This window comes from Protobothrops mucrosquamatus, unplaced genomic scaffold, assembly GCF_001527695.2.
Source record: "Protobothrops mucrosquamatus isolate PMUCROS unplaced genomic scaffold, P.Mucros_1.0 scaffold303, whole genome shotgun sequence".
Taxonomy (NCBI): Eukaryota; Metazoa; Chordata; class Lepidosauria; order Squamata; family Viperidae; genus Protobothrops; species Protobothrops mucrosquamatus.
In genome coordinates this window covers 239,216-256,410 of record NW_015386645.1, presented here as the reverse complement: position 1 = coordinate 256,410, position 17,195 = coordinate 239,216, and the positions used below count along the sequence as shown (strand labels likewise).

At 41.6% G+C, this 17,195-nt stretch overlaps 2 protein-coding genes across 2 annotated transcripts in view; one reads left to right on the top strand and one right to left on the bottom strand.

The window, feature by feature from the left end:
• NFATC4 (nuclear factor of activated T cells 4) overlaps nt 1–1,470 on the bottom strand; it is a 34,339-nt gene extending 32,869 nt beyond the window's left edge. Inside the window, exon 1 of the mRNA XM_029283973.1 lies at nt 1,374–1,470. Within this exon, the coding sequence (XP_029139806.1) occupies nt 1,374–1,470 (97 nt within the window). The remainder of the gene's footprint in view (nt 1–1,373) is intronic.
• Nucleotides 1,471–15,292: 13,822 nt separating this feature from the next.
• LOC107286615 (ubiquitin carboxyl-terminal hydrolase CYLD-like) overlaps nt 15,293–17,195 on the top strand; it is a 22,922-nt gene continuing 21,019 nt past the window's right edge. Inside the window, exons 1-2 of the mRNA XM_015815007.1 lie at nt 15,293–15,721; nt 16,269–16,598. Coding sequence (XP_015670493.1) covers nt 15,293–15,721; nt 16,269–16,598 — 759 coding nt within the window. The remainder of the gene's footprint in view (nt 15,722–16,268; nt 16,599–17,195) is intronic.

Below are 17,195 nucleotides of genomic sequence, written 5' to 3'. Positions count from 1 at the left end.
CTTCTCCTTTTTGGCAAACAGGCTAGTGGAAATGCGTGTCAGGCAAGCCACATTCCTCCCCCCCCCCAGTTTCGGCTTCCAAGCTGGCCCTTCCCAATGTGGTATTTAACATTGAAAAGGTCATGTTCTAGGGCAACCACTTCAAGCAGATGTAGAACGGGGAGTTTCAGATGACAATGGCTTGCACTCCCCCCCCAATAAACGCATTGCAATCTTGGTCTATTTTGTGCCCCGTATACCTTACACAATAACCCCACCCCACTAATTCTTCTTCTAGATTTTGCATTTTGGGGTGTAGGAAAATCTGCCATTAGAAGAGAAAAAGAAAGGAAAAAAAATACCTTGAGAAAAATATCCATAAGATACAATTCCTCAGAAGGACCAGGAACTTTTTCAACTTTGGTGCTGGTCCCTAAGTGTCTGGCTAAAGTCATACAGCATGTGCAGATAATGGGGGGGGGGGTCAATTAATCTACATCAGCAAGGGATACAAATTAATTCTAAGTTTTGGTTCCTTGGCTCAATTGTTGCAAAGTTAAATTAATTACTTTGTTGGTGCAGACCCACCATTTTGATAACAACAACAACAACAACAACAACGATGATGATGATGACAAGATCCAGGCACAATTTTGTTCTGCGTCCCTTTAATTTTATTATCCCTTTAATCTTATTATACATGTGTTCTATAGTGTCTTTTCTTCCCTCAATAGATAAAGAGCACAATAACCCTACAGGGTAGGCAATCATTAAACATATTACAGCCAAGGCTAGGAGTCAATAAATTGGTTTGCTTAGAACAGCAGGGTGTTCGCATCAACACTATAATTTCATAAAATACACCTTTCCTGCTCAAATAGCTTGTAATCACCTTGAAACACAACTTTCACTTAAAAACTAAACAAGGTTAATTATTGGTCCAAGGCCACTTATTCCTAGAAAAATGCCAGGAATTTTGTGTCATTTGTAAAAACTGACACTTTTTTCCCCCTCCCTCCTTCACTTTCTCTCTCCCTCTCTCTTTTAACAACCAGAATCCCTTCGTTTGCCTCTTTGACACACAAACATAAACTTTCTGAAGCGGCAAGGCAACATCTGGTTTGAAAGACAAAGAGCAAATGGAAAATTTAAGATTTTAATTCTGCACGTTCACAGATGTGCACGCACGATAAGTCTGTAAATAGATGGACATATACATGTAGTTTCTCCTTAAAAAAAAAATTAGGGAGGTGCAGTTCCTCAGTTGAATCAAACACACTATAAACACACCTTTTCACGACTTTTTCCCTGCCATTCTTCCCTCCCTGAACTTCAGCATCCCTCCCTCCCCAGTGCAAGTAAGGCATTTCCCAAATAGTGATCGCCCACCTCACCTTCCAAGGGGACCCCCATTGTTGGAGGGTCTTTTTCCTCCTCTCCAAAAATCAGCTTGAATTCTAAATCTTCATTTTCGCAGTTTGCAGCACCCATTTTTTAAGAGAGAGAGAGAGAGAGACACAGACAGACAGAAAGAGAAACACAGAGAGAAAGTAGTGGAGTGGGTGCCTAATATGGTTAAGATAAAAAAAACCTCTTTTAAAACATTTAAAAGAAAAAGGATGGAGACGTCTGGGGATGAAGAAGAGAAAGTGGAAAGTGTTCCCTTTTCTAACTCAAAACTTTTCTTTTGTTGTTCCCCACCCTCAATATTGAAGCAATAATCATTATTAAAAAGAAAAGTTCCCCCAAGTTTTCTCTCTGCTCCAGTTGCCTGCTTCTCACTCCCTTGCTCTCTCTTGATTGGTTCTTTAAAGACCTCAAACCATGCCCCCAGATGTCAGATTAAGCCCCACCCACCCAGAGGCTTGGGAAAGGAGGGGTAAGAATGTGCAGTGGGCTATCCTTTAATGCCCACTACGAAGGGAAAGAAATCTTTGCCCCCATCCTCCCCTGTCTTCTTCTCCAAGATGGATGAGCCTACCTGGAGCTCTAGGAAAAGGCTGAGCAAGGAGGACACTTCTAACAGTCCCCGGTTTTGAGGCTTCCTTAATTAGGGCGAGATGGATGCAGGGCTCGGAAGCAGCAGAATGAATTTTGAGTTTTGCAAGCCTCACGAATACTGCGATGAAAGCAAGCATGATGCTTAAGAAACTCCTAGCCATATCAATTGCAAGTTTCTGCAGAAGACAGGGAAATATGATGGAGCTGCTGCTCCAGATAAGGAAGGAAGGAAGGAAGGAAGGAGGGAGGGAGGGAGGGAGGGAGGGAGGGAGGGGAAGGGAAGGGAGGGAGGGAGGGAGGAAGGAAGGAAGGAAGGAAGGAAGGAAGGAAGGAAGGAAGGAAGGAAGGAAGGAAGGAAGGAAGGAAGGAAGGAAGGAAGGAAGGAAGGAAAAGAGAGGGAAGGAGTGGGAGCAGGGAAGGACTTCCCCCCCCCAAAAAAAGATATTTGATACTTTTACATAACTGATGAAGATATGAAGGTATCGAACCAGATGATATCTAGATTTTTTTTGTGGGGAGAGGGATTTATATTCCATGTTTTTTTTCTTCAGAGGGCTCAAAAGGGTTTTCATATTCTGCCAGCCTCAACCACTCTGTAAGGTAGGTGGAACTGAAAGACAGCTCAACCAGCCCAAAGTCATCCAGTGAGTTTCCATGGCTGAGGCTGAACTCAAAACTATGAGTGCTCTGTTCACTTCTAGACTCTTGGCTATAAAAGTCTCTGAGCTCAGTTGTCCCTTGGGCAGTGCGTAACATCAGTCAGAGACAATGCAAACCAACTTCCCCAGCCTTAGCTGACTAGAATGATGGGAACTATGGAGCAGCAACATCTAAACAATGACAGATTTGAGATGGAGAGCTCCTAATTTAGAAGATACTGTGAATGATGTGTAAGCTTGTAGAAATGATAAAAGGATGAGGGAGATCAAGAAACATCCTATTTGTTCTTTTTTCCTTCTTTATCCAGAGCTCAGGGTAGACATTTATTTTCCCATTCCTTCCCTTTATCTTCCTAATAACTAAGGTGACCAACCGTCCTCCTTTAGGGAGGATAGTCCTCCTTTTGTAAGTTCTGTCCTCTCTTGAAAAGTGTCCTCCTACATGTCCTCCTTTTCGATATTTGAAGACTAATCTGTAAATCTCCATATTTGATCGATGCCAAGCTGATCTGTTGCGTGTGATATGACGTATTTATCAAGGCTCGGTACAGTGCGGCGAGACGCGATTATGAGATGCATGCGCTCCACACAGGAGAATTGTTTTGAGAGAGTGAGCTGCGCGCAAGAGTGCGCCACACGCAAGTGGCTTTGTTTACTTCTTACCGAAACACGACACGGCACACACACACGGATTAGACTCACTTTTTTTTCTTCAATTTATTTGTGTCCTCCTTCTCACTGTAAAAAAGTTGGTCACCTTATAATAACCCAATTAAGTAGTTTAGCCTTAGAAAAGCAGTGTTTACATGGCAGTTGATGCATGGATAGCTAGAACAAAGTTTACTGAACTAGCTCAGTCTTCTTGGTTCATGTGTCACACTGAAAGTTTCCCCACTGGTGCACTATGGTCACACAACATACTACAGGAACATGTGCTAATTTGAGGCTCAGGCATCATGACATCCCAGATTGGATCTAGTTAATACAGATAGTCCTCGAAATATTAGACAAGATATAGAAATTAAAGGGCTGGGGATAAAAGGTGAAATATATAAAGTACAAGCATTTGCTGATGATTTAGTATTTATTTTGGAAGAACCTCTGGAGATGATTCCTAAACTGTGGGGGGAAATAGAACAGTATGGAGAAATGGCAGGATTAAAAATAAATAGAGAAAAAACTAAGGTAATAGTTAAAAATCTTACAGATAAGCAAAAAAAACAAAACGAATGTCAGAAACAATAGAGGTACTGATAGTGAAAAAGGTTAAATATTTGGGTATATACCTATCGGCCAAATGCTCAATAATAAAAGAAGATAACTATATAAAGCTACTGAAACAAATAAAATTAGACTTGGAAAAGTGGAAAAATTTGCAATTGTTAATGCTAGGAAGAATTGCTACAGTCAAAATGAATATATTGCCAAAGATTTTATTTTTATTTCAAACAATTCCGATAAAACTTGAGAAAAAATTCTTTCAAGATTTAAATGCATTAATTTTGAAGCTTGTTTGGCAAGGATAGAAAGCTAGAACAAAGATGAAAACATTACAAGATGCTAAGGAAAATGGAGGTTTTGGGTTATCTGAGTGGGCTTTGTACTATCAAGCATCTATATTAACATGGGTGAAGGAATGGATAACTCTTAGAAACAAAAGGTTGTTATATTTGGAGGGACATGATTTACAATTGAGGTGGCACGCTTTTTTGTGATATGGGAAAAATAATATTCATAAGTATTTCCACAACCACTATATAAGAAATGCTTTGTTAATAGTATGGGAAAAAATTAAAACCAAAATATATGTAAAAATTCTAGGGTGGCTATCAACGATGGAAGCCTTTTTACATCCAAACTTGGTAGACTTTGAAAAAATTTGGACATATAGAGATATTCTAAATACTGATGGGACTTTAAGATCGAGACAAGAATTGGAAAATCAGGGTATCAACCTGTCGTGGTGGGCACATCTACAGATGCAAAATAGACATGAAAAAGACGTGAAAATGTATGGGTTTTATAAAGAACAAACTGTATTTGATAAGATGTTAACTTCTGATGAGAAATTAATTAAGAAAATGTATAATTTTTTGTTAATTTTGGAGATGGAAAGTGAACAAGTTAAAGAAACAATGACAAGGTGGGCAGAAAACTTTGGTTATAACATAGAACTAGAAAAATGGCAAAAATTATGGGAGAGAAACTATAAATTGACAATGTCAACTTCATATAAAGAAAATTTATATAAAATGTTTTATAGATGGCACTTGCCACCAGCAAGATTAGCAAAAATATGTCATCAGATAGATGTTGGAAATGTAAACATAACTTAGGCACGTATTATCATATTTGGTGGACATGTGGTAAAGCAAAGGCTTATTGGAATAAGATACATGTTTGGTTAGAAAAAATGTTGGGAGAACATGTGGAATTTAAACCTGAATTTTTTCTACTAGGTATAATGCCAGAAAAAGCTAATAAACACAGTTTATATTTGGCTTTACACGTCATAACAGCAGCAAGAATAGTCTTCGCACAATATTGGAAAAATGAAGCAGTACCACCAACTCTGTTATTCTATTACAGTGGTGGTGAACCTATGGCACGTGTGCCAGAGGTGGCACTCAGAGCCCTCTCTGTGGGCACGCACGCCATTGCCCCAGCCCTGCCTCCCCCGGAACCTCCGCACCAGCAGCCTGCCCGGAGGAGAGTCTCCCCCAGGCACGGCCCACACAGAGCAGCGTAGCCAAGCACATGGCAGTTGGGCAGCAGGGGCAAGACTCCACCCTCACGCTATCACGTGCAGATGATGCTGCAGGGTGCAGGCAGAGGGCGTGGCCACCATGGCGCTGCAAGGCCATATGGGTGATCTGTGGTGAGTGGCCCTGTGGGGGGGTGGAACAGGGGGGTGGAGGAGGGGGCAGAGTGGGGGCGGGCCGATTTTTGGGCACTCAGTCTCTAAAAGGTTCGCCATCACTGTTCTATTCTGTTCTAAAAACCTAGAAATTGTCCCTCCACCCTGGAATGAGACACAAATCTGAGCCAGAAGGTGGGTTAGGACAAGCTGGTGATTGGCTGGCTCAAGGAAACATGAACCACAAATGAGCCAATCCACATTGTTATACAAATCCAGCTGTGACTTCATTTGTGATTCACTGCATCATTCAAAATCAGAAAAATTAAATTAGGGGCAAGTTTAGCCATTCGGTTAAATGTGGTTTGCCCTGGTGTGCAAAGAGGCATTGAGTTCCTTTTTTTTTCTTTTTTTACAGTGGTGGTCCCCAATATATCCTGACTTGCCTTGAGTATAAATTCACATATTATGCTATTCCCTTATGCAAATCCTGATGACTGGGGTCACAGAAGACCTTAAGAGTGAGCCAGAAAGAAAGCACAATAGCTTAACATGATCTGGGAACTCTTGAGACTGTCCTGAATCTGCCAGTTTTAACAAATGAGATTTCCAAGGGCTTCAGACCCACCACCTCAAAAGCCCACATCCCATAATTCTTAAACTGTATGGCATTGGAAGTTCCCCAGAGATTAACAGGCCTCCATTTCCCGTTTCCTTGGCCCACGGGAGGAGGGAGTGACGCATGGCCTCTGCAGAAATAGAGACATCCTAACCCAAAGCATGCACGCACGCACACTCTTTTCTTCCCGCTCTTTCTTTCTTCTTTTTTTTTTCTTCTTTTCTGTTTTCTTTTTTCATTACCTTAATCAGAACCATCCCTTTTTTCAGCAAGCTGAGATGAGGGAGGCAGAAACTCAGTTGCAGAGCGAGCTTCCTTTGAAAACTTTCAACCACCTCTCTACACTGGAAGGGTGGGAGGACCTCTTAATAAGGTCAGTTGCTGTCCTTGAGGAGGTTTTCATGCCTCTTTCCAAAGCAATTTAGGGACTTGTTAAGGAAACTCCGGAAAGGGTTACCCTTCAGCTTGGTTTCAAATGTCTCCTTTCATGTCCAATATATGTCTGGCTTTATTAAATAACAGACATGGAAAGTGCTTTTTGCTGAAATTTCCTACCCATTGTTATACCTCTCTTCCCTTCCCTTCCTCTTTCCTTTCCTCTCCTCTCCTCTCTTCCCTTCCCCTCTCCCTCCTTCCCTCCCTCCCTCCCTCCCTTCCTCCCTCCCTCCCTTCCCTGGACTTCTAAAATCAAGACTATCATACAAACCAACATCACATTGTTAGCATTCTACTAATTTACAGATATCTGCAGAGCCTTACCATACATTCGGGATGCAACTAAATGTTCCTCATTCTGATATCCATTTGGTATCATCGGATGTTATTTTATTTCCCTTAATTCATCAATTGATGAATTGATCAGGCTCATACAACACTGGAGACACTGGTTTTTAGCCACACTGGCTGAGTTCGTACAACATCCTAAGTGACAAATAAGTGAATCCTATTTGGGGGTAAGTATGTTAAACTGACCTGGATTTGGGGTGGAGTATCAGTTTTGTACCTTACATACGGACACTCATCATAAGGCAGTTTGTCCAGTTTAGTAGTTTCTTGTGCACTACTCTTTTACAACTGAACACCTATTGCAACTCATGAAAACAGGCTGCACACTCCATTCCTTATTCATTGCATCTCTCTCTCTCTCTCTCTCTCTCTCTCTCTCTCTCTCTCTCTCTCTCTCTCTCTCTCTCTCCCCCCTTCCATCTGTCCATCCATCAGTTTCAGCATACAAGAAGGAAAGGCACACCCTTTCACAAAGCAGCAGTGAGGGGTACCACAACATTATCCCCTTTGCTGGATTTAAGAGATTTGGAAAGCTTTTAAAAATAATGGCAAACCCCAGGGTAGGCAACCTCGGCTCTTTTATGACTCATGGACTTCAACTCCCAGAATTCCTGAGTCAGCTAGCTTAGTGGAATCAAAGAAGAGCTAAATCCAATAAATAGAAATTCCCAGGAAGAAGAAATTCCCAGCTAACAACTAGAACAGAGGCAGCATTTGTTTCAAGGGGTCATACATCCCCTATAGGAATAGGAAAACATTTGGATAAGAACTGTGCTAAATTTCTTTTACATATATATATAAGGGTATATGACAATCTATTGTTGCAATTTCAACTGTTTCTTTTTTTTAACTCTCATCTTAGACCGGGTCTTTTTTTATATATAACTTTATTGATTTTCAAAAACACCAGATTAAAAGATAAGCAAATAAGAACAAAATAATTTAAAAAAATAATATCAAGAAAAAAGAAGACAGAGGTGCAAAAAGAAAAAGAAAAGAAAAAGGGAGAAAAATAGAAAAAGAATGACTTCCAATTTTCTTTGGTACAGATATGAACAAAAAGGATACATCAAATTCTTACTCTAGGGTTAACATTTTGAGAACATGTATTTTCTTAACAGGGATGTTATTATTTACTATTAATGTTAGTACTATTTTTACTATTATTATTATTATTTAATATATTGTAAAAAGTGATGGCTATTGCTGGTCTATGACCGTAATAAAGTTGTTTATTATTACTCTAGGGTTATAATCCCTTATCATTCTGATCATCAGATTCCAAAACCAACTTCTCATTTCTCTGTCTTTCACAAAAAATCCAAAACTGATTTCCAAGTAGAAATAAAATTAGTCAAAGTCTTTTCTTTAATCAAAGCTGTCAATTTCTTCATCTCCTCCGATTCCATCAGCTTCGTCATCCATTCTCCATTGTAGGTATTGGCGAGTCCTTCCATCTTTGTCCATAGAAAAGACTCACTACTCTTATGATACATAAAAGCAAAGTTCCATAAAGCTAAATCTTATTATTCTGAGCTGAATATAATTTGGAAGCAGTCTGTTTTCTGAAAGATTGTGTGCTAATTATAACAGACGAGCGCCATCTTGTGGTCCATCAGTTGCATCGTTGTTTGGCTTTTGTATCTTTTCTTAAATCGTCTCTAGTTGGTAGGTCTCTACAATCTGTCTTTATCTACTTTGACTTTTGTAAGGAGAATATTTCAAATTAGGATAAGAACTTCACACTTTATCTTTCCTTCCTTCTTAATAAGGCTTGATTTTGCTAATCACTGTGAGAATGGGCACCTTTAACTCTTCTTAGTTAAGTGTTGTCCTAGCAGCCAAGAAATTAAAAGACACTTGCTCCTGGGGAGGAAAGCTATGGCAAATCTAGACAGCATACTAAAAAGCAGAGACATCAGCCTGCCAACAAAAGTGCGTATAGTCAAGGCCATGGTTTTCCCAGTTGCAATGTATGGATGTGAAAGTTGGACCATAAGAAAGGCTGAGCGACAAAGAATTGAGGCCTTTGAACTATGGTGCTGGAGAAGACTCCTGCGAGTCCCTTGGACTGCAAGGCAATCAAACCGGTTAGTCCTAGAAGAGATCAACCCCGACTGCTCTTTAGAAGGCCAGATCGTGAAGTTGAAACTCAAATACTTTGGCCACCTAATGAGAAGGAAGGACTCACTGGAGAAGAGCCTAATACTGGGAAAGATTGAGGGCAATAGAAGGGGACGACAGAGAATGAGGTGGCTGGATGGAGTCACTGAAGCAGTAGGCATGAGCTTAAATGGACTCCAGAAGATGGTAGAGGACAGGAAGACCTGAAGGAACGTTGTCCATGGGATCACGATGGGTCGGACATGACTTCGCTGCAACCTAGTACAACATTTCTCAAACTTGGCCATTGGAAATAGGTGAATTTCAACTCCCAGAATCCCCCAAACAGCTAAGCTGGTTAAACTAAGATGTCTACGGAATTCTGAGCATTGAATCCATCTTCAAGTGCCCAAATTTGAGAAACATTGCTCTAATCACATCTCTGTGCTGCAGAGAGAGGAGGTTTATAATACAGTATAAAAATTATTTCACCTGTAGCTTTGTTAAAAGCTAGTAAGGCAGTGCAGGTTGGGGGAGGCTGACCTCTCTCCCATATTAAATTTTGGGGAAGAAGTTAGGTGAGATACATCTCCTTGAAGACAACTGCTGGCATTAATAACTCCTAAGCAGATACACCATGGCAATTGGTGGCATTAAGATGGGGACACCCAGCAGGTTTCTGGAGGAGCTTTGAAACCTTCCACCTTAGAGGCTCAACTGTGTCACCACATATGTTCATTTTGAATCTAGGAATGGTCTGTAGCCTTGAAAGGCTTCTGGACCTCTAATTCCCTACTTTTATCTCCCAGGGGAGGAAAATCCTCAATTTTAATTCTAAAGATAATAGAAAAAGAAATGTGGACTACATTTATCAATTTGTTTGCATTGCATCACCAACATTTTACTACACATTAGCCTTCTTGGGTCCCACATACAACGGGCAACTTCAGAATTTGATTGCATTCTTGTGGCATTCTTACCCATAGTTAATGATAGGTCTGTCTTTCTTTGTGAATGGACCATGCGTTTCCCTGCATTCCATATTCCTACAGATAGTTTTCAACTTAGCAGCAGTTGTTTCCAGTAGAATAATAACAGGGTTGGAAAGGATCTTGTAGGTCATCTAATCCAGGCATGTCAAACTCGCGACGTCACATGACGCCGCGTGATGTATCGCAACTTTTTCCCCATTGCCAACAATGGAGTGGATGCGGTTTCAGCGTGACGCATCCGGCCCAAAGGCCAGCAGTTTGACATGCCTGATCTAATCCAACCCCCTGCTCAAGCAGCCTTTCTGACAAGTGGCTGTCCAATCTCTTCTTGAAAGCCTTCAGTGATGAAGCACCCACAACTTCTGAAGGCAAGCTGTTCCATTGATTGATTATTCTGTCAGAATGTTTCTCCTTAGTTCTAAGTTGCTTCTCTCCTTGATTAGTTTCCATCCATTTTTTCTTTTTCTTTTTTTGTATTATATTTTTTTACAAGCATACGTCACTCAATAATTGGTAAACAGTGTGTTGTCTGGGTTACATTTGTAAAAACACTCCTTAACAATTGATTTCTATAGTCTGTATTCCATATATTAATTTTGGTTGATTTCCTCTTTCCCCGAAACATCCTTTTTTGCAAACATTGAGTTAATACAATTCTTATTGTTTTGATAAATGACAATTTAGTATATATTTTTTCCAATATTTTTAAAAAATAATCATCATATTAGTACATTTCTTTTCTTTTCAGTCATTTGGATTGCCTTATCTTCGATCCTGTTACAATCCTTATTTTACTTTATTTCTCCCGCTTCCATCCATTTTTTCTTCTCTTGCCTTCTGATGCTTTGGAAAATAAGTTGACCCCCCTCTTCTTTGTGGCAGCCCCTCAAATACTGGAATACTGCTATCATGTCACCCCACTAGTCCTTCTTTTCTCTAGACTGGCCATGCCCAATTCCTGTAACCATTCTTCAGATGTTTTTGTCTCCAGACTGTAATCATCTTAGTTGCTCTTCTTTGCACTTTTTTTCCAAAGTCTCAACACCTTTTTTGTAATGTGGTGACCAAAACTGGATGCAATATTCCAGGTATGGTCTTACTAAGGATTTATAAAGAGGTACTAATACTTCACGTGATTTAGATTCTATGCATTGGTTAATACTACCAAGGATTGTTTTAACTTTTTTGGCTGCTGGCACACACTGCTGGCTCATGTTTAAGTGATCCTCCACTAGAACTCCAAGGTCCCTCTCACAGTTACTGTTTTTGAGCCAGGTTTCACCTAATCTGTACTCATAGTTTTGGTTTTTCCTGCCTAAAGGTAAAACCTTGCTTTTCTCCACATTAAATTTCATGTTGTTGGTTGGGCCCATTGTTCAAGTCTGTCAAGATCTTTTTGGATCCTGAGCTTGTCTTCTGGGGTGTTGGTTATTTCTGACAGCTTAGTGTCATCTGCAAATTTGATGAGTTCCCCTTTTATTCCTTCATCTAAGTCATTTATGAAGATTTGAAGAATACTGGGCCTAAGGGTATATGTATGATGGAAATATGTAGTCAATATTGTAAGGCATAAGGAATTTAAAAAAATTATATATAGATAGTCCTTTACTTACAACAGTTTGTTTAATGACGGTTCAAAGTTACAAAGGCACTGAAAAAACTTATGATTAATTTTCACATTTACCTCTGTTGCAGCATCTCTGTGGTCACGTGATCAAAATTTGGCAACTGGTTCACATTTATGACAGTTTCAGTCTCCCGGGGTCATGTGATCACCTTTTGTGAACTTCTGATAAGCAAAGTCAACGGGGAACCCAGATTCACTTAGCAACACTGTTACTTAGCAACCCTCCCCCCTACCAGTTCACCTCCCAATGTCCCTGACCTGATGTAACCACCCATTCACAAGACCCATCACAAGGCTCTCACTGATGACTCACGCCTGACCTATATCACAAGACCCTCACTTGAGACATCCACCCTTATAAATAGAAGAACACTGACATCCCCTAAACTCCGCTGAAGATGTTGCCTTGCCTCATAACGAAACGTTTGGAAACCAACCCACAAGCTCAGAGAACAAACCTTCACCCCCTAACACTAACTTACCCACTGAAATGATTCACTTAACCTGTTGGTTCATGAAAATGGACCAAGGTGCGAATCCTATTCAGTTTTCCAGCACTGGTGGGTGGCATCGAAACCTGCAAATTTTTGTGTTGGGTAGGATCTACCCCCCCATCCCCATGCCACCCACCAGTGCTGGAAAACTGAATAGGATTCACACCTTGCATGGCATCTATCAAGTTTTTCTATATATTTGCTGTTGCTGTACATGGGCTTCCATCCTAGCCCCCTTCATGGACTCCACGGACTGGACTGGACTGGACTGGACTAGACTGGACTGGACTGGACTGGACTAGACTAGACTAGACTAGACTAGACTAGGATAGGATAGGATAGGATAGGATACCTTGGAGGTCTTCTAGTCTAGTCCAACCCCCTGCTTAGACAGGAAATCCTATACCATTTCAGACAAATGGTTGTCCAATCTCTTAAAAACCTCCAGTGTTGGAGCATTCACAACTTCTGCAGGCAAGTGGTTCTACTGATTAATTGTTCCAACTGTCAGGAAGTTTCTCCTTAGTTCTAGGTTGCTTCTCTCTCCTTGATGAGTTTCCATCCGTTGCTTCTTGTCCTGCCTTCAGGCGCCTTGGAGAATAGCTTGGCTCGCTCTTCTTTGTGGCAACCCCTGAGATATCCATCCATTTGCCTTGCTCCTTTCACGTGGCTGCTGGAAGGGGATTTCCCTGACTCTCCTTCCCCCTCCCTTCGACAAACGGCGGGGTTTCCCTGAGACTGCCTCTACTTCCCTTTCGTGCACGTGGGAATGGTGTTCTGTTAGCTACGCAAAGCCCAGCCTTTCTATCCGGATGCTGGAAAAGAGAGAGAGAGAGAGAGAGAGAGAGAGAAGGAGGGGGGGGGACGAAAGAAACATCCTGAAAACTCCCAAGCAATGATCAAGGGGGGAGGGAGGTGACGGCCAAATACGTTTTCTTGCCTTCTCCCTTTTCGGAGATTTGCTCTGCGTATCCCTCCCCCTGCACCCTGGACAAGCCGGCCTTAGCTCCAGGCGATTCAGCCTGGCCGTGCCCGAAATTGGAAAGAATCGAGGGAGTGACGGGCAAACGTGTCCTGGGAACCCAACCACGCTTACGCGCTAATGACTGCAGATCTCCAGGCGCGTCGCTCGGTCGAGGACAGGAAGAAAGTTGGCAAGTGTTCGATGGGGCATCTAAACCGAATTAATTCCATTATTACCCTTGCCTCCTTCCCTGGCCAGGTCGCTATTTACATCTGAATCTGAAAATGCGATTTCCCCCAAAATGATTCAATAAGGTGTGTGTGTGGGGAGGGGGGGAAGTAAAGCCGGGGAACTCCTGTTGTTTCGACCTCTTCCCCAATCGGGCACACAAACATACACACACACACGCACCGTTTCTCCGCTTTGATTGGCTCCCTTTCCCTTCACCTGGCTTTTCATTGGTTCCCGACTTCCGCCCCTTTAAAAAAAACTTTCAGCAACTTCCTGAAGTTCGCTTTCCTCGTCTGGGCGGCTGTTAAGGTGATCATCTTCCTCCGTGTAAGTAGTTCAAGAAAGTTTTGATCCGCTGCGGTTCCAGGTGAGTTTTCCCGAGTGTCGGACGAAGGAGGAATATTGGGGAGTTTATGGCGGTGTCTCTTGCTCGGTTGCACGCATTCTCACGACCTATAGGCCCGCGGATCCTGGTCTGCTATAACGTGGGGAAGGATGCGGAGATTGCAACTCGGTGCTTTCCAAGAAGGCCTTAATTCTGCCACCTTATCTGAAAATTAAACTGCATGGGCCGGTTTTAAATAAGTCAATTTCCAGGGTTGTCAGAGGACCAGTTCAGCAAAGTCTTTTAAAAGCAATTTGACCTAGAATGAAAGTACAGTCAGGACACTTTAGAGATATGGCTCTTCAAAGACAGAATTTACAAGGCTCAGTTTTGAAATTGGCACATTCTGCAGAGGGAAAGTGAGGAAGGAAAAAACTAATAGATTGGGCTTAATTCTTTAGCGAGGTGGGGTTTTGTTTTTTGGTTTTTTTTGGTCCAGTTTTCCTTTTTTAAAAACTGAATAATATAAAATAAAAACTAATAGATAAGAGAGAAATGTACATACAGTACATGGTTTTCTAAACAGATTGAACAATGGTTGTCAAAATTCATCTATTTCCTAATAGTACAAGCTCTGAAACTTGGCCACTTTTAGAAGTGACATCTTTCTTACCTATGAAAAGTAATGACATTTAGGATTTCAGCGGGGAATTCATTTAGACTGGTGTGAAAAACAAGCAATAGGTTTTATCATAAAATTGGAAGCACAGTAGCATATTAATGAGATCAGGGCTACAAGAGGCAAATCCCTAAGCTAGTTGCAAATCTGTCTCAATTGCATCCTAATCAGTCTGATTGTGATGTTCACTGTGGCTATTTTTTGGGCCTTTTGTGATGACAGTATTTCAGTTTCAGAAACTGAGAGAGGGGCTTTTTTTTAAACTGTAGATGCAAACTAAATAAATTAATCTAAATCGCAGGGACTTTGGTGCTCTCTGAGCTTGGGTGTTTTCTTGCAGACATTTCATTACGCAACTAACATCATCAGTGCTAGAAAGGAGTAGAACTTCTAGCACTGATGATGTTACCTAGCTGGATAGTGAAACGTCTGCAAGAAAACAACCAAGCCAAGAAAACACCCAGGACCCCATACTTCAACCTACAGATGTTCTTGTCAAGGTTCCGACTGATGATCCCAGCGAAGTAAGCACAGCTGAGACTATCAAATCTCTAATGCAAAACTTTATTGGGTAAATCATTTTGGCACAGTTGAAAGGAAAACCAGCTCTGGTTATTTCATGCCTCAATTGCTATATTAAAAGTATAGAAACCTCCCTCCCCTTATTTGTGCAGGTCACAATTATAAGTCAGGGAGTTATTATGAGAGAATGTCTTCAGTTCTCAGTAAACAAAATTTGGAATGACCTTGGTTCTCAGGCTTAGCAGCTCAGCACCTGCAATGCACATTCCATCCTTTCCCTTCTCCCCCTGGATCTGTAGGCAAGGCAAGGAACAGAAATGGCTGAAGCAGCATGAGGTTTCTTCGAGTGTGACAGTTCTCTTCTATTGATACCCGGACGGCTTCACTTCCTTTTTTTTTTTCCCGGCAGGTGATTGGGGTATCTCTCCTTTGTCATTATCACCACACAAAGGCAATGAAGCCACGGCGACTCTACATAGCTGTGAAAGATTTCACAGGGGAAGCCAGAGCAGGCGGAGACGTCAAGATATCCAGGGGTACTTTACTAAGCCAGGAAGATGCCCGTGGGGTCTCCCCTGATGGAACATTTTGGGCCAAGGTCTTGGATGCAGAAAAGTTGGTCCGGGTACCACCACTGATGGCCAGAGAACTGAGCGGAGCCCAGTCTGGTTTGCTGGAAGCTGTGACCCACGGAGACGAACGTCTGGCACTCTTTAAGCAGGGGCGGTTGATGGATAAACTCAGTGCCCTGGGGAAGGGTGACCGAGTGAGGGTCCAGATCACCTCTGCTTCTGGGCAGAAAGTTCCAGGCATTATCCGATACCGAGGACCCATAGACAAGAGCAAGCAAGATACCAGCATCATCTTTGGGGTGGAGCTGGTGGTGAGTACTACAGAATAAGAGAAGTTGGAAGGGACCTTGGAGGTCTTCTAGTCCAATCCCCTGCTCCAATCTCTACTTAAAAACCTCCAGTGATGGGGCATCCACATCTTCTGGAGGCAAGTTGTTCCACTGGTTAATTGTTCCACTGTCAGGAAATTTCTCCTTAGTTCTAGGTTGCTTCTCTCCTTGATTAGTTTCCACCCATTGCTTCTTGTCCTGCCTTCAAGTGCTTTGGAGAATAGGTTGACCCCCTCTTCTTTACGGCAGGTGTGTGGACTCTAACTCCCAGAATTCCCCAGCCAGTAGGGAATTGTCCACACATCTTAAGCTTCCTGACATCAAGAAACACTGGCCAAGAGTTTGGGCTCACATGGATCAAAAAGGTTCTTATCCTCATTGGACCACCAGAATTCAGTGGTTAACCTTGGGAGATGCGCAATTTCTCGGCTAAATCTACTCCCACCAGGGTTGTTTGGAGGCTAGAGAGATGGAGAGTGAGATGAGGAATAGAGTATCTTTCTGGAAGAGCCATTGTCCTCTTTTATAGGGCTCAGCCGCCGGGAAGGGTTTTACAGATGGCTCCTTCAAAGGCCAGAAGTTCTTCTCCTGCCGTGAGAACTGTGGCGTCTTTGTACCCATCAGCCGGATTGAGCCTGACAAATCGGTGGAGGGTAGTCCATCAGCACCTCGAAGAGGAGGCATCCGGGAGTGTACAAGAGTCCAGCTTACAACAGGAGATCCCTTGTCGTCCCCAGGGCTAACGGTTGGAGACCGGGTCTTTTTCAAGATGGAAAGCAGCACCCCTACTGGCAGTGTGGTGTATTGCAACCATCTTCCAGGGAAATTTGAAGCCGGAGTGTTTGTGGGGATATTTCTGGTAAGTACTTGTCCAGAGAAAGCAGGATATCAGTTTGAGAGAATCTCCTGAACGTTAATTTGACACCTTTTTTCAATACTTATTTTTAATACACTCTTTTCGTACAACTTTTTTTCAATACACAGTATTTTTTTTATATAGGAAAGTCACATTTCTAAAAATGTTGAAACAGTGTGTGTGGGGGGGGAGGGGGGAAAGTCCGCTGTTTTGTTTCCTCCACCAGTGGAAATTTGGGTGAAAATGGAAAAACGTTTGTCATGCTGAATTTTATCAATAGCTTTTCAGATATAAAGTCATGCTAGTACTTTGTAGACTTTGTTAAATGTAATGGGGTTTTTTTTTCTTCCAAACATTTTGTGTTGTGAATGCATGACTGTATAACTCATTGAAATATATTGTTGATTCATGCAATTATGCATATATTGTTTTTATTTTAAAATATATGTTGATTACTGTATTTATTGATTAAATTTGTATGCCGCTCAATGCTGTGTTAACTTTTGGCTCCTTACAGAATAAAAGTACGGTACTTTAAAAAAAGCAATATATATATATATATATATATATATATATATATATATATATATATATATATAT